Below are 26,258 nucleotides of genomic sequence, written 5' to 3'. Positions count from 1 at the left end.
ATGTGCAGTCCACAGGGTCCTGAGCTTGGTGATTAGCTTGGAAGGGACTACGGTGTTGAATGCTGAGCTGTAGTCAATGTACAGCATTCTTACATAGGTATTCCTTTTGTCCAGGTGGGTGAGGGCAGTGTGGATCTGTTGGGGCGGTATGCAAATTGGTGTGGGTCTAAGGTTTCTGGGATGATGGTGTTGATGTGATCCATGACCAGTCTTTCATAGTTATAGATGTGAGTGCTACGGGGTCGGTAGTCATTTAGGCAGGTTACCTTGGCGTTCTTGGGTGTACAGGGACAATGGGGGTCTGCTTGAAATATGTAGGTAATACAGACTGGGTCAGAGATAAGTAAAGAATGTCAGTGAAGACACTTGCCAGCTAGCTGGTCAGTGTATTCCCATGGTACATCCTGGTATTTCATCTGGCCTTGCGCATATTAACCTGTTTAACTTCTTTGGGATACGGGGCAGCATTTTCACTTTTGGATGAATAGTGTGCCCAGAGTGAACTGCCTCCTACTCAGTCCCAGATGCTAATATATGCATATTAGTATTAGAATTTGATAGAAAACACTCTGACGTTTCTAAAACTGTTTGAATGATGTCTGTGAGTATAACAGAACTCATATGGCAGGCGGAAACCTGAGAAAAAATCCAAACAGGAAGTGGGAAATCTGAGGTTTGTAGTTTTTTAACTCAGTCCCTGCCGAATACACAGTGGGATATGGGTTATGTTGCACTTCCTAAGGCCACTAGATGTCAACCGTCTTTAGAACGTTGTTTCAGGCTTCTACTGTGAAGGGGGGCCGGATGGGAGCTTTTTGACTAAGGGGTCTGCCAGCAGCCTCGTTCTCAGTCACCTCTCATGTGAACGCGCGTATCTCTCATTCCGTTGCTTTTCTACAGACAATGGAATTCTCCGGCTGGAACATGATTGAACATTTATGATAAAAACATACTAAAGATTGATTCTACACTTAGTTTGAGAAGTTTCTACGACCTGTAATATAACTTCTTGAACTTTTCATCCGACGTTCGGCTGGACCTGAACGTGCGTTTGGATTTGTTTACCAAACGCCCTAACAAAAGAAGCTATTTGGCATAAATGGACATTATCGAACAAAACAAACATTTATTGTGGAACTGCGATTCCTGGGAGTGCATTCTGATGAAGATCATCAAAGGTAAGTGAATATTTATAATGCTATTTCTGACTAATGTTGACTGCGCAACATGGCGGATATTTATTTTGGCTGGTTTGGGCTCTGAGAGCCGTACTCAGATTATGCTTTTTCTGTCAATTTTAAAAAAATCTGACACACTTCTCCTTAATGCAACCGCTGTATCTAAAGTTCCATGCATAACACAAATAACAATTTTCATCAACATTTATAATGAGTATTTCTGTGAATTGATGTGGCTCTCTGCAAAATCACAGCATGTTTTTATTAAATTAACATAACACACCAATGTAAAATTTATATTTTTTATAATTTTTGGATATAAATATGCACTTTATCGAACAAAACATACATGTATTATGTTATATGAAGTCCTATGAGTGTCGTCTGATGAAGATCATCAAAGGTTAGTGATTAATTTGATCTCTATTTGTGCTTTTTGTGACTCCTCTCTTTGGCTGGAAAAATGGCTGGGTTTTTCTGTGACTTGGTGGTGACCTAACATAATCATTTGTGGAGCTTTCGTTGTAAAGCATTTTTTGAAATCAGACACTGTGGCTGGATTAACGAGAATTTTATCTTTAAAATGGTGCCTAATACTTGTATGTTTGAGAAATTTGATTTATGAGATTTGTATTTGGCGCCCTACAATTTCATTGGCTGTTGGCGAGGGGTTCCGCTAAAGGTCTTACTCACATTGGCTACGGAAAGTGAGATCACATAGTCGTCCGGAAAACAGCTGGTGTTCTCATGCATGGCTCAGAGTTACTTGTCTCGAAGCGAGCAGAGTAGACATTTAGATCCTCTGGGCAGCTCGCGGCTGGGTTTCCCTTTGTAATCCATGATAGCTTGCAAGCACTGCCACATGCATTGTGCGTCAGAGTCGTAGGATTCGATCTTAGTCCTGTATCGATGCTTTACCTGTTTGATGGTTCGTTGGAGGTCTTAGTGGGATTTCTTATAAGCATCCGGATTACTGTCCCCGCACCTTGAAAGCAGCAGCTCTAGCCTTAAACTCAGTGCAGATGTTGCCTGTAATCCATGACTTCTGGTTGGGGTATGTACTTCTTAATGAAGGTTGGTGACTTATTGGAGCCAAAAAATACCAATCTGGAGACGGTGGAAACCACTTTATCTAGTTACCTTAAATAATTTAGCTAACGACATTCATAAGATTTCAAAGTGAACCAAAACAAACTGTTGTTGTTGTTTTATGTATTAACAGCACAGAAACACACATCAGGGTTCACTTCTCTCAGAAAAACAGGAAATAGAGATGGATCCTCTGTGGGGGCTAATTGGTTGTTTGTGACTTACAGGTGATGAATTACGGACTCGCTCAGCGCGTCTGTCTCTGCCCCTACAAGCCTACAAGCTACTCCTGTGAGGAAGAGCAGGTCAAGTTCACAGAAACAAAATAAAAATAAAAAATGTGGCAAAATATATCTGTCCATCGATCCCTTACGATGGACCAGTGATTAATTTACTGTACACATTATCCAGTTAAAATCACACCACATTAAAAAGACTAGTTTAGATACAAAATGGTGATCTTTTACATTGGTGTTAGAGAGAGTCAATGCAGGTAGGTATTCCAGTTTGGGTAAAAGGAATGAAATCATAGAGCTGTTCTTACCCAGAGGTCGTCTTCTGATGTCCATCGTCAGATCGTCTCAGACCAACAGAGTGATTAACAAAACACCAGACAGAGACAAGAGTACCAACAGCCCTTACCATACAGAGAGATACGGTACCTCACCAATATGGTACCTCACTACAAAAAAAAAAAAAAATGCTATGGCTATATGCCCATTCATTGAGCTGGTCAAATGCCATTGAATGATGTTCGTCAATTTTGTGCTGGATAGTGTGATCAGTATAAAAGAAACTACAACGTGTAAATCTGCTGGACTAAACTGAACTGTGGGTCTCCTGTCTTGTCAGAGAGAAGAAGGAGAGGAAATAGAATAGAGAAAGCTGGAGCTGAAAGAGATTATAGCGAAGATTTCCCCACCATTTCCCCGCTACAAATCTCACTTCCCTTTGGATTAAACTGATGTTCTAGAATGTTCCCTGTCCTGTCTGGACTTACCTCTGACGCAACAGTCCCCTGTCCTGTCTGGACTTACCTCTGACGCAACAGTCCCCTGTCCTGTCTGGACTTACCTCTGACGCAACAGTCCCCTGTCCTGTCTGGACTTACCTCTGACGCAACAGTCCCCTGTCCTGTCTGGACTTACCTCTGACGCAACAGTCCCCTGTCCTGTCTGGACTTACCTCTGACGCAACAGTCCCCTGTCCTGTCTGGACTTACCTCTGACGCAACAGTCCCCTGTCCTGTCTGGACTTACCTCTGACGCAACAGTCCCCTGTCCTGTCTGAAAATACCTCTGACGCAACAGTCCCCTGTCCTGTCTGAAAATACCTCTGATGCAACAGTCCCCTGTCCTGTCTGGACTTACCTCTGACGCAACAGTCCCCTGTCCTGTCTGAAAATACCTCTGACGCAACAGTCCCCTGGCCTGTCTGAAAATGCCTCTGATGCAACAGTCCCCTGGCGATGAGGTAATATCCTGTCACTAGATGTGTGGTGTTTAGTGTGGGTAATGTTTTCTAACATGCTTGAACCTTCACGTTCCACTTACACACTGTATATGATGGGAATAGTGCTCGTCTTTACCCTAAAAACCTTACAAGTCTATTAGATTTGGAAAATAAGCAGCATAAAACCTTCCTGTGATGTTCCTAAACAAGGTTTTTATTTAACATAATAGAGAGAGAGGTAATTTAAGACGTATACAAATATAAAGCACAACGAAGTAGAAAAGGAGAAAGTAAGAGCAGAAAGCTGGAGGAGGGGGGGAGAGGGGGAGAGCGAGGGAGAGGGAGGGAGGGGGGAGGGGGATTGAGAGGGAGAGCGAGAGGGAGGGAGTGGGAGAGCGAGAGGGAGGGAGTGGGAGAGCGAGAGCGAGGGAGTGGGAGAGGGAGAGTGAGGGAGTGGGAGAGCGAGGGAGTGGGAGAGCGAGAGAGAGGGAGTGGGAGAGCGAGAGGGAGGGAGTGGGAGAGCGAGAGGGAGGGAGTGGGAGAGCGAGAGGGAGTGAGTGGGAGAGCGAGAGGGAGGGAGTGGGAGAGCGAGAGCGCGAGGGAGGGAGTGGGAGAGGGAGAGCGAGAGGGAGGGAGTGGGAGAGGGAGAGCGAGAGGGAGGGAGTGGGAGAGGGAGAGCGAGAGTGAGGGAGTGGGAGATTGAGAGGGAGAGCAAGAGTGAGGGAGTGGGAGAGCGAGGGAGTGGGAGAGGGAGAGAGCGAGGGAGGGAGTGGGAGAGGGAGAGAGCAAGGGAGGGAGAGGGAGAGAGCAAGGGAGGAAGAGGGAGAGGGAGGGAGGAGGAGAGGGAGGGAGGAGGATAAAAGACAGACAGAAAGTCTTACCTGTCTAGTCTTCAGATCTCAAAGTGCTGCTGTGGAGGGACGCTCCCTGCTTTTAGTACCCTACACTACAGACTGCTTAAACAGCTGCCGTGGTTATTCACTCTCAGTCTCTACCTTTGGGTTGCAAAATCCCAGGTAGTTTTCCCCAAAATAGCATAGTTTTCCAAAAAAAAAAATCCCCGTAATTTCATAAATCTTTCAACCGGGAATTCTGGAAAACTGGGGGAATCTGGGCCATAATTTTGAGTCCCTAGTCTGCCTTCTTCAAAACACAACACAAGGACCTGCATAGGTTCACTAGGCTCTCTGGCTTTGTATTCACACAACCAGTAGGGGTCTCCTTTTAACCCATGCCAACTAGCGAAAAGACATTGGTGTATGCAAAATGGTACCCGAATACCTTATATATATATATATATATATATATATATATAGTGTAGCACAGTCTCAGAGCCAGTTGCCCCTTTGCAAGTCCTCCAGAAGGGAGCGCCCGAGACGTAGAGATGATAAATTAAAAGATGATACTTACATCCTATCCTCGCATACTTTTCCCCCAAAAGCTCTGAGATTCATCTTGCTTTAGTCATCATATGATGTCTACCATAATGGTGGGGTTATAATCAATAGATTAGCTTTGAGGAATTTTAACATTTCGTCCATCCTATCAGGCCTGCGGGGGGGGGGGGGGGGTGTAACTCCAGTCCTCGGGGGAGGAGGGGGGGCTTGATTAGCGCCACACTTGTGCCCCAGCTGACACACCTGACTCCAATAATCAACTCGTTCATGATCTTCAGTTTAGAATGCAATTAAGTTTAAAAATCCTGTGTGTTTGCTAAGGATGCTGGGGGACGGGGGGGTGACCCTGAATAAGGCCACCGAGGACTGGAGTCGCCCTGTCCTGCGTCTAACTGAAAGATCTACTGTATACTTTCATCCCAAGTCACTGTTATTAACAGTTTATCCTATAATTCTTTACACTGTTGGGGAAACTGAAATATATCAGTTGTTGACTTAACGGACATTCCACATATTGTTTATTTAATTTTTTTTGTCAAGTTCAATTGAACAAAATTAGCAAATATCTGAACTATTTGAAATTAATGTTAGGACGTTAGAAATGGGGGTCAATACATTAATTTGTAGTCCAGTCATTGACAGGGATGTTAAAACTACACTGGGTATAATCTAGATATGGGTATTGTAGTTTCTTTCTCCAAAGCCTAAATGTGAGAACAGTGGAGTGTGTTACCTTGTGAGTGTCTCTGAATTTACTGATCTCTCTGGATATCAGGTCTCTTTTGTCATCTTCCATGTCCATCACATTGATGTCCTCCTGGGGAAACAGATAAACGTGATATCAGGTTCATAACATGTCCTTCTACCGTCACCAAACGACACTGCTGAAACAAGGTCCAGGGCGGCCCAGAAGTTAGCGTAGCGATTTACAGAAAATAAAAACAAAATGGCTGCAGGTTAAGCGCCTCCTCCTGGAAAACAAAGTGAAGAAACAAAAAAAACACACTCCATGTAAAACAACATCGACAATCTCTCTCATCACGCGCTTTAAATAGGAGAAACGGACGCTACTACCTCCTCTCTCTCATCACGCGCTTTAAATAGGAGAAACGGACGTTACTACCTCCTCTCTCTCATCACGCGCTTTAAATAGGAGGAACGGACGCTACTACCTCCTCTCTCCGGAGAAACAGACGCTACTACCTCCTCTCTCACGCAGAACGGACCCTACTACCTCCTCTGTTCAGCGGAACGGACGCTACTTCCTCCTCTCTCCAGTGGAACGGACGCTACTACCTCCTCTCTCCAGTAGAACGGACGCTACTACCTCCTCTCTCCAGAGGAACGGACGCTACGACCTCCTCACTCCAGTAGAACGGACGCTACTACCTCCTCTCTCCAGTAGAACGGACGCTACTACCTCCTCTCTCCAGTAGAACGGACGCTACTACCTCCTCTCTCCAGTGGAACGGACCCTACTACCTCCTCTCTCCAGTAGAACGGACGCTACTACCTCCTCTCTCCAGAGGAACGGACGCTACTACCTCCTCTCTCCAGTGGAACGGACGCTACTACCTCCTCTCTCCAGAGGAACGGACGCTACTACCTCCTCTCTCCAGAGGAACGGACGCTACTACCTCCTCTCTCCAATGGAACGGACGCTACTACCTCCTCTCTCCAGAGGAACGGACGCTACTACCTCCTCTCTCCAGAGGAACGGACGCTACTACCTCCTCTCTCCAGAGGAACGGACGCTACTACCTCCTCTCTCCAGAGGAACGGACGCTACTACCTCCTCTCTCCAGAGGAACGGACGCTACTACCTCCTCTCTCCAGAGGAACGGACGCTACTACCTCCTCTCTCCAGTGGAACGGACCCTACTACCTCCTCTCTCCGGTGGAACGGACGCTACTACCTCCTCTCTCCGGTAGAACGGACGCTACTACCTCCTCTCTCCAGTAGAACGGACGCTACTACCTCCTCTCTCCAGTAGAACGGACGCTACTACCTCCTCTCTCCAGTGGAACGGACGCTACTTCCTCCTCTCTCCAGTAGAACGGACGCTACTACCTCCTCTCTCCAGAGGAACGGACGCTACTACCTCCTCTCTCCAGCGGAACAGACGCTACTACCTCCTCTCTCCGGCGGAACGGACGCTACTACCTCCTCTCTCCGGTGGAACGGACGCTACTACCTCCTCTCTCAGGTGGAACGGACGCTACTACCTCCTCTCTCCGGTGGAACGGACGCTACTACCTCCTCTCTCCGGTGGAACGGACGCTACTACCTCCTCTCTCCGGTGGAACGGACGCTACTACCTCCTCTCTCCGGTGGAACGGACGCTACTACCTCCTCTCTCCGGCGGAACGGACGCTACTACCTCCTCTCTCCAGTAGAACGGACGCTACTACCTCCTCTCTCCAGTGGAACGGACGCTACTACCTCCTCTCTCCAGAGGAACGGACGCTACTACCTCCTCTCTCCAGTGGAACGGAAGCTACTACCTCCTCTCTCCAGAGGAACGGACGCTACTACCTCCTCTCTCCAGTGGAACGGACGCTACTACCTCCTCTGTTCAGAGGAACGGACGCTACTACCTCCTCTCTCCGGAGGAACGGACGCTACTACCTCCTCTCTCCGGAGGAACAGAAGCTACTACCTCCTCTCTCCAGCGGAACGGACGCTACTACCTCCTCTCTCCGGAGGAACGGACGCTACTACCTCCTCTCTCCGGAGGAACAGAAGCTACTACCTCCTCTCTCCAGTGGAACGGACGCTACTACCTCCTCTCTCCAGTGGAACGGACCCTACTACCTCCTCTCTCCAGTAGAACGGACGCTACTACCTCCTCTCTCCAGTGGAACGGACCCTACTACCTCCTCTCTCCAGAGGAACGGACGCTACTACCTCCTCTCTCCGGAGGAACGGACGCTACTACCTCCTCTCTCCGGAGGAACAGACGCTACTACCTCCTCTCTCCAGAGGAACAGACGCTACTACCTCCTCTCTCACGCAGAACGGACGCTACTACCTCCTCTCTCACGCGGAACGGACACTACTACCTCCTCTCTCCAGCGGAACGGACGCTACTACCTCCTCTCTCCAGCGGAACGGACGCTACTACCTCCTCTCTCCAGAGGAACGGACACTACTACCTCCTCTCTCCAGAGGAACGGACCCTACTACCTCCTCTCTCCAGTGGAACGGACGCTACTACCTCCTCTCTCCAGTGGAACGGACGCTACTACCTCCTCTCTCCAGTAGAACGGACGCTACTACCTCCTCTCTCCAGTAGAACGGACGCTACTACCTCCTCTCTCCAGCGGAACGGACGCTACTACCTCCTCTCTCCAGAGGAACGGACGCTACTACCTCCTCTCTCCAGTGGAACGGACGCTACTACCTCCTCTCTCCAGAGGAACGGACCCTACTACCTCCTCTCTCCAGTGGAACGGACCCTACTACCTCCTCTCTCCAGCGGAACGGACCCTACTACCTCCTCTCTCCAGAGGAACGGACCCTACTACCTCCTCTCTCCAGAGGAACGGACGCTACTACCTCCTCTCTCCAGTGGAACGGACGCTACTTCCTCCTCTCTCCAGAGGAACGGACGCTACTACCTCCTCTCTCCAGTGGAACGGACGCTACTACCTCCTCTCTCCAGTAGAACGGACCCTACTACCTCCTCTCTCCAGTGGAACGGACCCTACTACCTCCTCTCTCCAGAGGAACGGACACTACTACCTCCTCTGTTCAGAGGAACGGACGCTACTACCTCCTCTCTCCGGAGGAACGGACGCTACTACCTCCTCTCCCCAGCGGAACGGACCCTACTACCTCCTCTCTCCGGAGGAACGGACCCTACTACCTCCTCTCTCCAGAGGAACGGACCCTACTACCTCCTCTCTCCAGCGGAACGGACGCTACTACCTCCTCTCTCCAGCAGAACGGACGCTACTACCTCCTCTGTTCAGCGGAACGGACGCTACTACCTCCTCTCTCCGGTGGAACGGACGCTACTACCTCCTCTCTCCAGTAGAACGGACGCTACTACCTCCTCTCTCCGGTGGAACGGACGCTACTACCTCCTCTGTTCAGTGGAACGGACGCTACTACCTCCTCTCTCCGGTGGAACGGACGCTACTACCTCCTCTCTCCGGAGCAACGGACGCTACTACCTCCTCTCTCCAGAGGAACGGACGCTACTACCTCCTCTCTCCAGTGGAACGGACGCTACTACCTCCTCTCTCCAGTGGAACGGACCCTACTACCTCCTCTCTCCAGAGGAACGGACGCTACTACCTCCTCTCTCCGGCGGAACGGACCCTACTACCTCCTCTCTCCGGCGGAACGGACCCTACTACCTCCTCTCTCCGGCGGAACGGACCCTACTACCTCCTCTCTCCAGTGGAACGGACCCTACTACCTCCTCTCTCCAGTAGAACGGACACTACTACCTCCTCTCTCCAGAGGAACGGACGCTACTACCTCCTCTCTCCGGAGGAACGGACGCTACTACCTCCTCTCTCCAGAGGAACGGACGCTACTACCTCCTCTCTCCAGAGGAACGGACGCTACTACCTCCTCTCTCCGGAGGAACGGACGCTACTACCTCCTCTCTCCAGTGGAACGGACGCTACTACCTCCTCTCTCCAGTGGAACGGACCCTACTACCTCCTCTCTCCAGTAGAACGGACGCTACTACCTCCTCTCTCCAGTGGAACGGACCCTACTACCTCCTCTCTCCAGAGGAACGGACGCTACTACCTCCTCTCTCCGGAGGAACGGACGCTACTACCTCCTCTCTCCGGAGGAACGGACGCTACTACCTCCTCTCTCCAGAGGAACGGACGCTACTACCTCCTCTCTCACGCAGAACGGACGCTACTACCTCCTCTCTCACGCGGAACGGACACTACTACCTCCTCTCTCCAGCGGAACGGACGCTACTACCTCCTCTCTCCAGCGGAACGGACGCTACTACCTCCTCTCTCCAGAGGAACGGACACTACTACCTCCTCTCTCCAGAGGAACGGACCCTACTACCTCCTCTCTCCAGTGGAACGGACGCTACTACCTCCTCTCTCCAGTGGAACGGACGCTACTACCTCCTCTCTCCAGTAGAACGGACGCTACTACCTCCTCTCTCCAGCGGAACGGACGCTACTACCTCCTCTCTCCAGAGGAACGGACGCTACTACCTCCTCTCTCCAGAGGAACGGACGCTACTACCTCCTCTCTCCAGTGGAACGGACGCTACTACCTCCTCTCTCCAGAGGAACGGACCCTACTACCTCCTCTCTCCAGTGGAACGGACCCTACTACCTCCTCTCTCCAGCGGAACGGACCCTACTACCTCCTCTCTCCAGAGGAACGGACCCTACTACCTCCTCTCTCCAGAGGAACGGACGCTACTACCTCCTCTCTCCAGTGGAACGGACGCTACTTCCTCCTCTCTCCAGAGGAACGGACGCTACTACCTCCTCTCTCCAGTGGAACGGACGCTACTACCTCCTCTCTCCAGTAGAACGGACCCTACTACCTCCTCTCTCCAGTGGAACGGACCCTACTACCTCCTCTCTCCAGAGGAACGGACACTACTACCTCCTCTGTTCAGAGGAACGGACGCTACTACCTCCTCTCTCCGGAGGAACGGACGCTACTACCTCCTCTCCCCAGCGGAACGGACCCTACTACCTCCTCTCTCCGGAGGAACGGACCCTACTACCTCCTCTCTCCAGAGGAACGGACCCTACTACCTCCTCTCTCCAGCGGAACGGACGCTACTACCTCCTCTCTCCAGCAGAACGGACGCTACTACCTCCTCTGTTCAGCGGAACGGACGCTACTACCTCCTCTCTCCGGTGGAACGGACGCTACTACCTCCTCTCTCCAGTAGAACGGACGCTACTACCTCCTCTCTCCGGTGGAACGGACGCTACTACCTCCTCTGTTCAGTGGAACGGACGCTACTACCTCCTCTCTCCGGAGCAACGGACGCTACTACCTCCTCTCTCCAGAGGAACGGACGCTACTACCTCCTCTCTCCAGTGGAACGGACGCTACTACCTCCTCTCTCCAGTGGAACGGACCCTACTACCTCCTCTCTCCAGAGGAACGGACGCTACTACCTCCTCTCTCCGGCGGAACGGACCCTACTACCTCCTCTCTCCGGCGGAACGGACCCTACTACCTCCTCTCTCCAGTGGAACGGACCCTACTACCTCCTCTCTCCAGTAGAACGGACACTACTACCTCCTCTCTCCGGAGGAACGGACGCTACTACCTCCTCTCTCCGGAGGAACGGACGCTACTACCTCCTCTCTCCAGAGGAACGGACGCTACTACCTCCTCTCTCCAGAGGAACGGACGCTACTACCTCCTCTCTCCAGAGGAACGGACGCTACTACCTCCTCTCTCCAGAGGAACAGACGCTACTACCTCCTCTCTCCAGAGGAACGGACGCTACTACCTCCTCTCTCCAGTGGAACGGACCCTACTACCTCCTCTCTCCAGAGGAACGGACCCTACTACCTCCTCTCTCCAGAGGAACGGACCCTACTACCTCCTCTGTCCAGTGGAACGGACGCTACTACCTCCTCTGTCCAGTGGAACGGACGCTACTACCTCCTCTCTCCAGTAGAACGGACCCTACTACCTCCTCTCTCCAGTGGAACGGACGCTACTAACTCCTCTCTCCAGAGGAACGGACGCTACTACCTCCTCTCTCCAGTAGAACGGACGCTACTACCTCCTCTCTCCAGTGGAACGGACGCTACTACCTCCTCTCTCCAGTAGAACGGACGCTACTACCTCCTCTCTCCAGTAGAACGGACGCTACTACCTCCTCTCTCCAGTGGAACGGACGCTACTTCCTCCTCTCTCCAGTAGAACGGACGCTACTACCTCCTCTCTCCAGAGGAACGGACGCTACTACCTCCTCTCTCCAGCAGAACAGACGCTACTACCTCCTCTCTCCGGCGGAACGGACACTACTACCTCCTCTCTCCGGTGGAACGGACGCTACTACCTCCTCTCTCCGGTGGAACGGACGCTACTACCTCCTCTCTCCGGTGGAACGGACGCTACTACCTCCTCTCTCCGGTGGAACGGACGCTACTACCTCCTCTCTCCGGTGGAACGGACGCTACTACCTCCTCTCTCCGGTGGAACGGACGCTACTACCTCCTCTCTCCGGCGGAACGGACGCTACTACCTCCTCTCTCCGGCGGAACGGACGCTACTACCTCCTCTCTCCAGTAGAACGGACGCTACTACCTCCTCTCTCCAGTGGAACGGACGCTACTACCTCCTCTCTCCAGAGGAACGGACGCTACTACCTCCTCTCTCCAGTGGAACGGAAGCTACTACCTCCTCTCTCCAGAGGAACGGACGCTACTACCTCCTCTCTCCAGTGGAACGGACGCTACTACCTCCTCTGTTCAGAGGAACGGACGCTACTACCTCCTCTCTCCGGAGGAACGGACGCTACTACCTCCTCTCTCCGGAGGAACAGAAGCTACTACCTCCTCTCTCCAGCGGAACGGACGCTACTACCTCCTCTCTCCGGAGGAACAGAAGCTACTACCTCCTCTCTCCAGAGGAACGGATGCTACTACCTCCTCTCTCCGGAGGAATGGACGCTACTACCTCCTCTCTCCGGAGGAACGGACGCTACTACCTCCTCTCTCCGGAGGAATGGACGCTACTACCTCCTCTCTCCGGAGGAACGGACGCTACTACCTCCTCTCTCCAGAGGAACGGACGCTACTACCTCCTCTCTCACGCAGAACGGACGCTACTACCTCCTCTCTCACGCGGAACGGACACTACTACCTCCTCTCTCCAGTGGAACGGACGCTACTACCTCCTCTCTCCAGCGGAACGGACGCTACTACCTCCTCTCTCCAGAGGAACGGACACTACTACCTCCTCTCTCCAGAGGAACGGACCCTACTACCTCCTCTCTCCAGAGGAACGGACCCTACTACCTCCTCTCTCCAGTGGAACGGACGCTACTACCTCCTCTGTCCAGTGGAACGGACGCTACTACCTCCTCTCTCCAGCGGAACGGACGCTACTACCTCCTCTCTCCAGAGGAACGGACGCTACTACCTCCTCTCTCCAGAGGAACGGACGCTACTACCTCCTCTCGCCAGTGGAACGGACCCTACTACCTCCTCTCTCCAGAGGAACGGACCCTACTACCTCCTCTCTCCAGTGGAACGGACCCTACTACCTCCTCTCTCCAGCGGAACGGACCCTACTACCTCCTCTCTCCAGAGGAACGGACCCTACTACCTCCTCTCTCCAGAGGAACGGACGCTACTACCTCCTCTCTCCAGTGGAACGGACGCTACTTCCTCCTCTCTCCAGTGGAACGGACGCTACTACCTCCTCTCTCCAGAGGAACGGACACTACTACCTCCTCTCTCCAGCAGAACGGACGCTACTACCTCCTCTCTCCAGAGGAACGGACGCTACTACCTCCTCTGTTCAGAGGAACGGACGCTACTACCTCCTCTCTCCAGTGGAACGGACGCTACTACCTCCTCTCTCCAGTGGAACGGACGCTAATACCTCCTCTCTCCAGAGGAACGGACGCTACTACCTCCTCTCTCCAGTGGAACGGACGCTACTACCTCCTCTCTCCAGTAGAACGGACCCTACTACCTCCTCTCTCCAGTGGAACGGACCCTACTACCTCCTCTCTCCAGAGGAACGGACACTACTACCTCCTCTGTTCAGAGGAACGGACGCTACTACCTCCTCTCTCCGGAGGAACGGACGCTACTACCTCCTCTCCCCAGTGGAAAGGACCCTACTACCTCCTCTATCCGGAGGAACGGACCCTACTACCTCCTCTCTCCAGAGGAACGGACCCTACTACCTCCTCTCTCCAGCGGAACGGACGCTACTACCTCCTCTCTCCAGCAGAACGGACGCTACTACCTCCTCTCTCCGGTGGAACGGACGCTACTACCTCCTCTCTCCAGTAGAACGGACGCTACTACCTCCTCTCTCCAACGGAACGGACGCTACTACCTCCTCTCTCCAGTGGAACGGACCCTACTACCTCCTCTCTCCAGAGGAACGGACGCTACTACCTCCTCTCTCCAGCGGAACGGACGCTACTACCTCCTCTCGCCAGCGGAACGGACGCTACTACCTCCTCTCTCCGGTGGAACGGACGCTACTACCTCCTCTCTCCGGTGGAACGGACGCTACTACCTCCTCTGTTCAGTGGAACGGACGCTACTACCTCCTCTCTCCGGTGGAACGGACGCTACTACCTCCTCTCTCCGGAGCAACGGACGCTACTACCTCCTCTCTCCAGAGGAACGGACGCTACTACCTCCTCTCTCCAGTGGAACGGACGCTACTACCTCCTCTCTCCAGTGGAACGGACCCTACTACCTCCTCTCTCCAGAGGAACGGACGCTACTACCTCCTCTCTCCGGCGGAACGGACCCTACTACCTCCTCTCTCCGGCGGAACGGACCCTACTACCTCCTCTCTCCAGTGGAACGGACCCTACTACCTCCTCTCTCCAGAGGAACGGACGCTACTACCTCCTCTCTCCAGAGGAACGGACCCTACTACCTCCTCTGTCCAGTGGAACGGACGCTACTACCTCCTCTCTCCAGTGGAACGGACGCTACTACCTCCTCTCTCCAGTAGAACGGACCCTACTACCTCCTCTCTCCAGTGGAACGGACGCTACTAACTCCTCTCTCCAGAGGAACGGACCCTACTACCTCCTCTCTCCAGTGGAACGGACGCTACTACCTCCTCTCTCACGCAGAACGGACGCTACTACCTCCTCTGTTCAGAGGAACGGACGCTACTACCTCCTCTCTCCAGCGGAACGGACGCTACTACCTCCTCTCTCACGCAGAACGGACGCTACTACCTCCTCTCTCCAGTGGAACGGACGCTACTACCTCCTCTCTCCAGAGGAACGGACGCTACTACCTCCTCTCTCCAGCGGAACGGACGCTACTACCTCCTCTCTCCAGTGGAACGGACGCTACTACCTCCTCTCTCCGGTGGAACGGACGCTACTACCTCCTCTGTTCAGAGGAACGGACGCTACTTCCTCCTCTGTTCAGAGGAACGGACGCTACTACCTCCTCTGTTCAGAGGAACGGACGCTACTACCTCCTCTGTTCAGAGGAACGGACGCTACTACCTCCTCTGTTCAGAGGAACGGACGCTACTACCTCCTCTGTTCAGAGGAACGGACGCTACTACCTCCTCTGTTCAGAGGAACGGACGCTACTACCTCCTCTGTTCAGTGGAACGGACGCTACTACCTCCTCTGTTCAGAGGAACGGACGCTACTTCCTCCTCTGTTCAGAGGAACGGACGCTACTACCTCCTCTCTCCGGTGGAACGGACGCTACTACCTCCTCTCTCCAGAGGAACGGACGCTACTACCTCCTCTCTCCAGAGGAACGGACCCTACTACCTCCTCTCTCCAGTAGAACGGACGCTACTACCTCCTCTCTCCGGTGGAACGGACGCTACTACCTCCTCTCTCCAGAGGAACGGACGCTACTACCTCCTCTCTCCAGAGGAACGGACCCTACTACCTCCTCTCTCCAGTAGAACGGACGCTACTACCTCCTCTCTCCAGAGGAACGGACGCTACTACCTCCTCTCTCCGGTGGAACGGACCCTACTACCTCCTCTCTCCGGTGGAACGGACGCTACTACCTCCTCTCTCCGGTGGAACGGACGCTACTACCTCCTCTCTCCAGAGGAACGGACGCTACTACCTCCTCTCTCCAGAGGAACGGACGCTACTACCTCCTCTCTCCAGTGGAACGGACCCTACTACCTCCTCTCTCCAGTAGAACGGACGCTACTACCTCCTTTCTCCAACGGAACGGACGCTACTACCTCCTCTCTCCAGAGGAACGGACGCTACTACCTCCTCTCTCCAGCGGATCGGACGCTACTACCTCCTCTGTTCAGTGGAACGGACCCTACTACCTCCTCTCTCCAGTGGAACGGACGCTACTACCTCCTCTCTCCGGAGGAACGGACGCTACTACCTCCTCTCTCCGGCGGAACGGACGCTACTACCTCCTCTCTCCGGAGGAACGGACGCTACTACCTCCTCTCTCCGGAGGAACGGACGCTACTACCTCCTCTCTCCGGAGGAACGGACGCTACTACCTCCTCTCTCCAGAGGAACGGACCCTACTACCTCCTCTGTCCAGTGGAACGGACGCTACTACCTCCTCTCTCCAGTGGAACGGACGCTACTACCTCCTCTCTCCAGTAGAACGGACCCTACTACCTCCTCTCTCCAGTGGAACGGACGCTACTAACTCCTCTCTCCAGAGGAACGGACCCTACTACCTCCTCTATCCAGTGGAACGGACGCTACTACCTCCTCTCTCACGCAGAACGGACGCTACTACCTCCTCTGTTCAGAGGAACGGACGCTACTACCTCCTCTCTCCAGCGGAACGGACGCTACTACCTCCTCTCTCACGCAGAACGGACGCTACTACCTCCTCTCTCCAGTGGAACGGACGCTACTACCTCCTCTCTCCAGAGGAACGGACGCTACTACCTCCTCTCTCCAGCGGAACGGACGCTACTACCTCCTCTCTCCAGTGGAACGGACGCTACTACCTCCTCTCTCCGGTGGAACGGACGCTACTACCTCCTCTGTTCGGTGGAACGGACGCTACTTCCTCCTCTGTTCAGAGGAACGGACGCTACTACCTCCTCTGTTCAGAGGAACGGACGCTACTACCTCCTCTGTTCAGTGGAACGGACGCTACTACCTCCTCTGTTCAGAGGAACGGACGCTACTACCTCCTCTGTTCAGTGGAACGGACGCTACTACCTCCTCTGTTCAGAGGAACGGACGCTACTTCCTCCTCTGTTCAGAGGAACGGACGCTACTACCTCCTCTCTCCGGTGGAACGGACGCTACTACCTCCTCTCTCCAGAGGAACGGACGCTACTACCTCCTCTCTCCAGAGGAACGGACCCTACTACCTCCTCTCTCCAGTAGAACGGACGCTACTACCTCCTCTCTCCGGTGGAACGGACGCTACTACCTCCTCTCTCCAGAGGAACGGACGCTACTACCTCCTCTCTCCGGCGGAACGGACGCTACTACCTCCTCTCTCCAGTAGAACGGACGCTACTACCTCCTCTCTCCAGAGGAACGGACGCTACTACCTCCTCTCTCCGGTGGAACGGACCCTACTACCTCCTCTCTCCGGTGGAACGGACGCTACTACCTCCTCTCTCCGGTGGAACGGACGCTACTACCTCCTCTCTCCAGAGGAACGGACGCTACTACCTCCTCTCTCCAGAGGAACGGACGCTACTACCTCCTCTCTCCAGTGGAACGGACCCTACTACCTCCTCTCTCCAGTAGAACGGACGCTACTACCTCCTTTCTCCAACGGAACGGACGCTACTACCTCCTCTCTCCAGAGGAACGGACGCTACTACCTCCTCTCTCCAGCGGATCGGACGCTACTACCTCCTCTGTTCAGTGGAACGGACCCTACTACCTCCTCTCTCCAGTGGAACGGACGCTACTACCTCCTCTCTCCGGAGGAACGGACGCTACTACCTCCTCTCTCCGGCGGAACGGACGCTACTACCTCCTCTCTCCGGAGGAACGGACGCTACTACCTCCTCTCTCCGGAGGAACGGACGCTACTACCTCCTCTCTCCGGAGGAACGGACGCTACTACCTCCTCTCTCCGGAGGAACGGACGCTACTACCTCCTCTCTCCGGAGGAACGGACGCTACTACCTCCTCTCTCCAGAGGAACGGACGCTACTACCTCCTCTCTCCAGTGGAACGGACGCTACTACCTCCTCTGTTCAGTGGAACGGACCCTACTACCTCCTCTCTCCGGAGGAACGGACGCTACTACCTCCTCTCTCCGGCGGAACGGACGCTACTACCTCCTCTCTCCGGAGGAACGGACGCTACTACCTCCTCTCTCCGGAGGAACGGACGCTACTACCTCCTCTCTCCGGAGGAACGGACGCTACTACCTCCTCTCTCCGGAGGAACGGACGCTACTACCTCCTCTCTCCGGAGGAACGGACGCTACTACCTCCTCTCTCCAGTGGAACGGACGCTACTACCTCCTCTCTCCAGAGGAACGGACGCTACTACCTCCTCTCTCCGGAGGAACGGACACTACTACCTCCTCTCTCCGGAGGAACGGACGCTACTACCTCCTCTCTCCAGAGGAACGGACGCTACTACCTCCTCTCTCCAGTGGAACGGACGCTACTACCTCCTCTCTCCGGAGGAACGGACGCTACTACCTCCTCTCTCCGGCGGAACGGACGCTACTACCTCCTCTCTCCGGAGGAACGGACGCTACTACCTCCTCTCTCCAGAGGAACGGACGCTACTACCTCCTCTCTCCGGAGGAACGGACGCTACTACCTCCTCTCTCCAGAGGAACGGACGCTACTACCTCCTCTTTCTTCTCTCTCTTCTTCTTGCGGGGCTGGTTGTCTCCGTCCTGAGAAGGGGCGTTGAGCTCACTGCCGTACTCCCGGATCAACCCCTCGATCGCCCCTTTCACTATCTGGTCACGACGCTTTGTGTCTTCGTCAAGAACCTCTTCCTCGTCCTCTTCTTCCTTGGGCCCGTCCTCAGACTTGGCTCCCTATGAGACGTAAAAAAAAGAGAGAGTAGAGAAAGACAAGAGACATTCCTTTATAAAATAAAACAAAAAAAGTACAGAGAAAAGAGGAATGTTCATGTTGGATTTTGCAAGGTGTGCCACGCAGAAGCCATGTTAAGACCAAGCCAATGCTCTGCCCTGACGAAGACTAGGGCCGGGATGATACCACTATCGCAATATTTTGTGTTACATGACGAATAGAAGAACACAAAACAGACCAAACTCTACGGTGCTATAAATAAAATAAAAAATAAAACTGCTGTGTGTAAAATATTGAGTGTTATTATTTTGGGACTCTGAATAGTTTAGTAATGTAATGTAGTAATGTAGAGTAATAATGTTTGTTTGTTTCCAACATTAGAGCTGTTTTCATAAAGAAGTTTAACATCTGCTTTGTGTTTTATTTCCTTGCCGTGATACAAACGAGTATCGTGATACCGGTATCGTCCCGGACCACATAGAAGACCCGAGAGACTAAATGTTGGTAATGAAATGCTCACTGCTAGGAGAGAGGTAACACTTGTATTTTCTGAACCCAGTCTGCTCTCCTCCATTACCCTCTCATGGTAGACAGTGTGTGTGTGTGTGTGTGTGTGTGTGTGTGTGTGTGTGTGTGTTCACCCCATTGGCGTTCCTCTTCCTAGCCTTCCATTCTTCAAGCTGGGCCTTGGTCTTAGCATCCACCTTAACCAGCAGCTTCTTGTCTCCCAGCAACAGCTCATGTAGCAGACGAAGGGAACGCAGGGTGGACTCTGGCTCCTTGTACTCACAGAAACCAAACGCTACAGAGGGAGAGAGAGTTGTATACAGTCACTGGGAGAGAGAGAGTTTTATACAGTCACTGGGAGGGAGAGAGAGAGAGAGAGATTTATACAGTCACTGGGAGAGAGAGAGAGAGAGATTTATACAGTCACTGGGAGAGATAGAGAGAGAGTTTTATACAGTCACTGGGAGAGAGAGAGAGAGAGAGAGAGAGAGAGTTTTATACAGTCACTGGGAGAGAGAGCGAGAGAGAGAGTTTTATACAGTCACTGGGAGAGAGAGAGAGAGAGAGAGAGAGAGAGAGAGAGAGAGATTTATACAGTCACTGGGAGAGAGAGAGAGAGAGAGATATTTATACAGTCACTGGGAGAGAGAGAGAGAGAGGGAGGGAGAGAGAGTGTTATACAGTCACTGGGGGAGAGAGAGAGAGAGAGAGAGAGAGAGAGAGAGTTTTATACAGTCACTGGGGGAGAGAGAGAGAGAGTTTTATACAGTTGTAAATGAGAACTTGTTCTCAACTGGCCTACCTGGTTAAATAAAGGTGACATAAAAATAACTTGCGTGGCGGTAACTACACAGGCTCGGCGGTAACTACACAGGCTCGGCGGTAACTACACAGGCTCGGCGGTAACTACACAGGCTCGGCGGTAACTACACAGGCTCGGCGGTAACTACACAGGCTCTGCGGTAACTACACAGGCTCTGCGGTAACTACACAGGCTCTGCGGTAACTACACAGACTCGGCGGTAACTACACAGGCTCGGCGGTAACTACACAGGCTCGGCGGTAACTACACAGGCTCGGCGGTAACTACACAGGCTCGGCGGTAACTACACAGACTCGGCGGTAACTACACAGACTCGGCGGTAACTACACAGGCTCGGCGGTAACTACACAGACTCGGCGGTAACTACACAGAGTCGGCGGTAACTACACAGGCTCGGCGGTAACTACACAGGCTCGGCGGTAACTACACAGAGTCGGCGGTAACTACACAGGCTCGGCGGTAACTACACAGGCTCGGCGGTAACTACACAGGCTCGGCGGTAACTACACAGGCTCGGCGGTTAACAACACAACAAGGAAAGGAGGGAAAGTATAATAGAAGTGTTGTACCTGTTTTGTTTTTACCTTGCAGTTTCCCAGAAGCCCCTTGGACCCTCTTCCAGCTCAGGACCAGGCCACATTTCTACAGGATGGTGGAAAAGACAGGCAGAGGGAAATCACTCATCTGAGACTAAAGACCAAAATGTCAGAGCGATCCAATATCATTCCATCAAATTGGTTTGTAAACTTTATATATTAGGGTTATTACGACACCAGGATCACGATACACAACCGAGAATCGTGGCAAGGAATGCTCTCAATGTAGCAAACACACAGCCTTCTGTTGAGGCACATTTGTTTTTCTTCCCAGAGCATTTCAGAAAGTATTCAGACCCCTGGACTTTTTCCACATTTTGTTGAGTTATTTTGACTTATTCTAAAATTGATTAAATTAATTAGTTTCTATATCAATGTACACACAATACCCCATAAGGACAAAGCGAAAAACTGGTTTTTAGAAATGTTAACAAATTTATGAATAAACCCTCCCCAGAAATACCATATTTACATACAATACCAATTAAAAGGTGTCCAAAAGTTTGGACACCTACTCACTCAAAGGTTTTTCTTTATTTAGTACCATTTTCTACATTATAGAATAATTTATTCTAATAGAATAATATAATATTATTATATTATAATATATTATATCATTAATAGAATAATAATATTATTATATTATAAAATATTAATTAATAGAATAATAATATTAGTATATTATAATAGATTATATAATTAATAGAATAATAATATTAGTATATTATATAATTAATAGAATAAAAATATTATAATATATTATATAATTAATAGAATAATAATATTATATATTATATAATTAATAGAATAATAATAATAGTAGTATATTATAATATATTATATAATTCATAGAATAATAATATTCCCGAATGCACTGTATATCACACAATATTTTACCTACACCAGGTTGGGTGTTTAGTCCTCTTTAAAATAACAGATCTCAGTCCTTTTAAAAGTGAACTCTGGGTAAAAAGAACTCAGTTCTCGTTGTATTCACACTGCCTTTGAATTAGGATTCAACTATCTTGCCAGTTCACCTATTTTTGTGAGAGAGAGCATTCACATTCACATTGCTATGGTTACAAAGGAACCAAGATTTTTTTTTTTTTTTTTCTCCCAACATTCACTCAATGCACTCTGGGATTTTACAGAAGTGCAAGACAAGCCATTAAATCAGAACGTGTTATCAGACAGCGAGATAAACCAACTTACATTTTGGAAACTAATATAAAGATGACATATAATAATTATAAATCAGAAGATCATATTATTAACATGTAAATATTACTGGAAACAGAATAAATAGCAGAAGAATGCAGGTAGATTAAATAATGCTGTAATTGAAAATTGTACACTCAAAATGTAGGCTACTGTCCCTTTAAGAGCAAGCATTGATTTTGTACCCTGTCGTGATTCTCAACATCTCAACATTGTGTCAAAAACTCCACACATATTTTTGGAATGTATCCTTTGACAATCGCTTAATCAATATCCCCCGAAAACTGCTGTACTGCAGCGCCAGCTGTGCCACCAGAGACTCTGGGTTCGCGCCCAGGCTCTGTCGAAACCGGCCGCGACCGGGATGTCCGTGGGGTGACGCACAATTGGCCTAGAGTCGTCCGGGTTAGGGAGGGGTTGGCCGGTAGGGATGTCCTTGTCTCATCGTGCACCAGTGGTGGGCTGGGCGCAGTGCGCGCTAACCAAGGTTGCCAGGTGCTTCCTCCGACACATTGGTGTGGCTGGCTTCCGGGTTGGATGGCACTGTGTTAAGAAGCAGTGCGGCTTGGTTGGGCTGTGTATCGGAGGACGCATGACTTTCAACCTCCGTCTCTCCCGAGCCCGTACGGGAGTTGTAGCGATGAGACAAGATAGTAGCTACTAAAACAATTGGATACCACGAAATTGGGGAGAAAAAGGGGTAAAATATATTTTTAAAAACAGCTTGGTTACAAAGGAACCAAGATTTTTTTTTTTCTCACAACATTCACTCAATGCGTGATAATACGTTCTGATTTAATGGCTTCTGTAAAATCCCAGAGTGCATTGAGTGAATGTTGGGAGAAAAAAAATAATAATATTGGTTCCGTTGTAACCATAGCAATGTGAATGCAAAGACGACTCTCTCTCTCTCTCTCGCTCTCTCTTGTAATTTTATGTGGAAGGGAACAGGATGGCGGGAATTCAAGCGGACCGAACTCATAGCGCCTCTCAAGATGATCTCAGTTCGGGTTCAAGGGCTCTTTTGAAGGGCCTGAGTTCCTTTAGAGAGTGTTCACACTTCACAAAACTGATTTAGGCAAACCGCACTGAGTTCACACAAATTGTCTGAGGAACATACGAGATTAGTCTGCTTCATTCTTTTATTTATTTTTTTGCCATGGTAAACCAAGTATTGTACTGGTATTGTAGACAAGCCCTACTTTATAAAATACCTTTTTTTTTACATAAACTGTTGTCACAAAGTGCTTTACAGTAACCCGGCCTAGAAACCAAGAACCAAGCAGAAGCGCAGTGGCAAATAAAAAGCCTCAAGAGGACCCAGATCACAAATAAAAACACAAACAGAAAGTTAAATCCCCTGCTCAGTGCTCACCGCTAACAGCTGTCTGACCAGCATGTCTGAAGCCTTCTCGGAGATGTTCCCAACAAACACTGTGGTGGTGGGGTCTCCACTGCCCCCATCCTGGTTCTCCTTGACTCGGACTGGGTTCAGATCCTTCCTAGGGCCAGGAGGCATCTGGACCATAGACACTGTGGTAGGAACCATGACCTGCAATACAATAATACAACACAGACATTAGGAGAGGGGAGTTTGTGTGTCTGTGCATTTTTGTGTGTTTATTTGTGTGTGTTTGTGTTTACTTGTGTGTGTGTGTGTGTGTGTGTGTGTGTGTGTATATATATTTGTTTGTGTGTGTGTGTGTGTGTGTGTGTGTGTGTGTGTGTGTGTGTGTGTGTATATATATTTGTGTGTGTGTGTGTGTGTGTGTGTGTGTGTGTGTGTGTGTGTGTGTGTGTGTGTGTGTGTGTGTGTGTGTATATATATTTGTTTTTGTGTAACAGCAGCAGCAGTAGAGGCTTACAGCGGGCGCAGAGGTCATAATCCCCATGTGGACTGGAATCATGGGCGTACCTCGAAGAAGACACAGAGACACATCAGACGAATCTGCAGTACGACATCGGCAAGGTTCTCTCCCTAATACGCCGCTGTACTTGACCATCAAAAGTGATGTGTCGATTCGATTTTATTAGGATCTCTTTTAGTCCTCATTTGATCTTCTAAGAGTCGTTAAAACATTTAAATAGAATGTATAATGAATACAACAAACAAAAAAAATCACATGTTGACATATAACCCACTGCTACAAACTGCAGACATAATATTATGACTAGATAGATTGCTTCATTCATCTACCGTAGTCCTGCATAACCTTCACATGTATTGGATTTTTACAAATACTTCTAAAGTATTGCGTGCATTTTATACACTGAAATAGTTTCTGGTTTGCTCCGATAAACTATTACATTTCTTTATTTATAAATGATATTTTGTCTATTTCTCTTTCCTGGCTGGGTAACACAAACATCCAGGCTGTATCACATCCGGACGTGCTTGGGAGTCCCGTAGGGGCGGCGCACAATTGGCCTCAGAGTCGCCCGGGTTTGGCCAGGGTGTACGCCGTCATTGTAAATAAGAATTTGTTCTTAATTGACTTGCCTCGTTAAATAAAAGGTTCAATTAAAAATAGCACAATACGCTCCAATATCTCACTGAGTGAACGGCGTAGACTGATTGGTCGACCATTGGCAGGAGTAATGAGTTCTTTGCCGTCTTTCGGGATTGGACAAACATTTGGAAATTGCCTCTTTTCCAGTGACCAATTAAATCGGAATTTCAGTGGAGCTGCAATCTGGGGAAGCAGCAGAGCGAAGTAAAATAATTGTCCCATAAGATCATAACCTGTAGATTTACCAGGTAATGACTTCAATAGGTTTAACACCTCCTCCACTGTAGATTTACCATCAGGTAATGACTTCAATAGGTTTAGCACCTCCTCCTCTGACACCATTTGTAGACAAAAAGTGCAGATCTTATTGTTCATAATATGATCATCAATTCATTGGACAATAGCTTGTTTACATCTCAGCAAATTAGTTTTCCAGTCAACCTCCACACAAGACGGGCATGTTGAGATAGATGTATCAAGTAAGGCCCTCACTGTATTTCATACCTTTTTACAATCAATACAAGCATTTTTATAAAATAACGTAGTTTTTTTCCCTCCTTAAATTTCATTTAACTGCATAATTACGTAATATTCTATAATTGTCTTTTTAGTTTTGATTTGGCTGCTAAGTCTTTTGCCATATTTCTTTGAGAAAACGCCTCATCAGTTCATCAATCCATGGAGATGGACGAGCCCCAACTGTCCTCTTTCTTACTGATGCATGATGGTCCATTACCTCAGTGAGCAAATCAATAAAACATTCTGTCGTGTGATTTAAATCATCCTCTAGATAAATCAGCTCCCAGGGTTCAAATAATTTTGAAATTGCACATGATTAAAACAATTATTATTTTTTTTTATGTATCTTGACCACAATCCTTGGGGATTTCTTTGAAATCTTGGTGTTCATCATTATAGTCACAATATTATGGTCTGTCCAGACCACTGGCATTGATCTGGCCTTTAGGCATTGCAATAGTATATAACAGAAGATCAGATCAATGCACGCAAGATGCCTTTAATCCACATAGCAATACATAATTAGAAAACTGAAAAGGTTTCTGGTAGCAGAGGCCTCTGCTTACATCCAGTTTGATCACTCAGACTAAAATGTTTCTCACCTGCTGGGACTCCCTGGGGGAACCCCGCGAATTGGGGAGGGCAAATCCCGGGGGGCAACTGGGGGAGGCGGTTCAGGTGAGGGGGGTACGACATCTTGGGAGGTGGGTGCAGTGACCTGGAAAATGAAATGTAAAGGAAGAACAGGTTCAAGGATTACCATGGCATGGGGTAACCCATGAATACATTCTGGCCTGCGGAGATAACTAAGCTAGCCTAGCTAGCTAACAGCTAAACTGGGTGTTTGGTTAGCCTACATTACCTACAATTGACATTAAACAATTACACCAATGAAGTTAAATGTTGTAGGCCAACTGGCTGCCTAGTTAATAGAATTTAATAGAATAAGCTCTTTCCATTACACACTTCCTATTGGCCATCGTTAGTTAAGCTACTGACGCTACCAAGCAAGCTAAAGAGCTAGCTAGCGAACTAACTAAATGTTGCTAACTTGCTAGCTATTCTAACGTTTATAAACTTTTGCTAGAAGAGTGGGATGTACATACCTGAAACCGGGCGACGTATACACACTGTAACCTTGTATAACCTTTAATGAACAATATGTTATCTGTCTTCGATAGCTAATTTGCTAGCTACGTTATGCCGCTAAAAAAAAGAGATGTTTTTCGCAATGCATTATGGGATATGTTTTTTATTTTTAAAAGAGTGTTCATATTTTTTCAACGCTTGAGGTCGA

The 26,258-nt window shown here is 50.0% G+C and overlaps 1 protein-coding gene across 3 annotated transcripts in view; it reads right to left on the bottom strand.

Annotated features, from left to right (window-relative positions):
- Nucleotides 1-26,199, bottom strand: part of LOC110506001 (RNA-binding protein 25) — a 46,844-nt gene extending 20,645 nt beyond the window's left edge. The window contains exons 1-8 of one of the 3 annotated variants that reach the window (XM_090221393.1): nt 26,068-26,199; nt 25,564-25,679; nt 23,798-23,847; nt 23,308-23,484; nt 20,688-20,760; nt 19,430-19,590; nt 18,596-18,790; nt 5,850-5,933 (exon numbers count right to left, since the gene is read on the bottom strand). In XM_090221393.1, the coding sequence (XP_090077519.1) occupies nt 5,850-5,933; nt 18,596-18,790; nt 19,430-19,590; nt 20,688-20,760; nt 23,308-23,484; nt 23,798-23,847; nt 25,564-25,657 (834 nt within the window). In that variant the 5' untranslated portion in view covers nt 25,658-25,679; nt 26,068-26,199. Of the gene's footprint in view, nt 1-5,129; nt 5,162-5,849; nt 5,934-18,595; nt 18,791-19,429; nt 19,591-20,687; nt 20,761-23,307; nt 23,485-23,797; nt 23,848-25,563; nt 25,680-26,067 lie in introns of those variants that run through there. The other 2 variants (XM_090221394.1, XM_090221396.1) reach the window with 2 other exon arrangements.
- Nucleotides 26,200-26,258: the final 59 nt, after the last annotated feature.

Source organism: Oncorhynchus mykiss, chromosome 25, assembly GCF_057628025.1.
Source record: "Oncorhynchus mykiss isolate SJ-2025 chromosome 25, ASM5762802v1, whole genome shotgun sequence".
Lineage (NCBI taxonomy): Eukaryota > Metazoa > Chordata > Actinopteri > Salmoniformes > Salmonidae > Oncorhynchus > Oncorhynchus mykiss.
The sequence above is the reverse complement of the archived record's forward strand: the minus strand, read 5'-3'. Positions and strand labels throughout refer to the sequence as shown.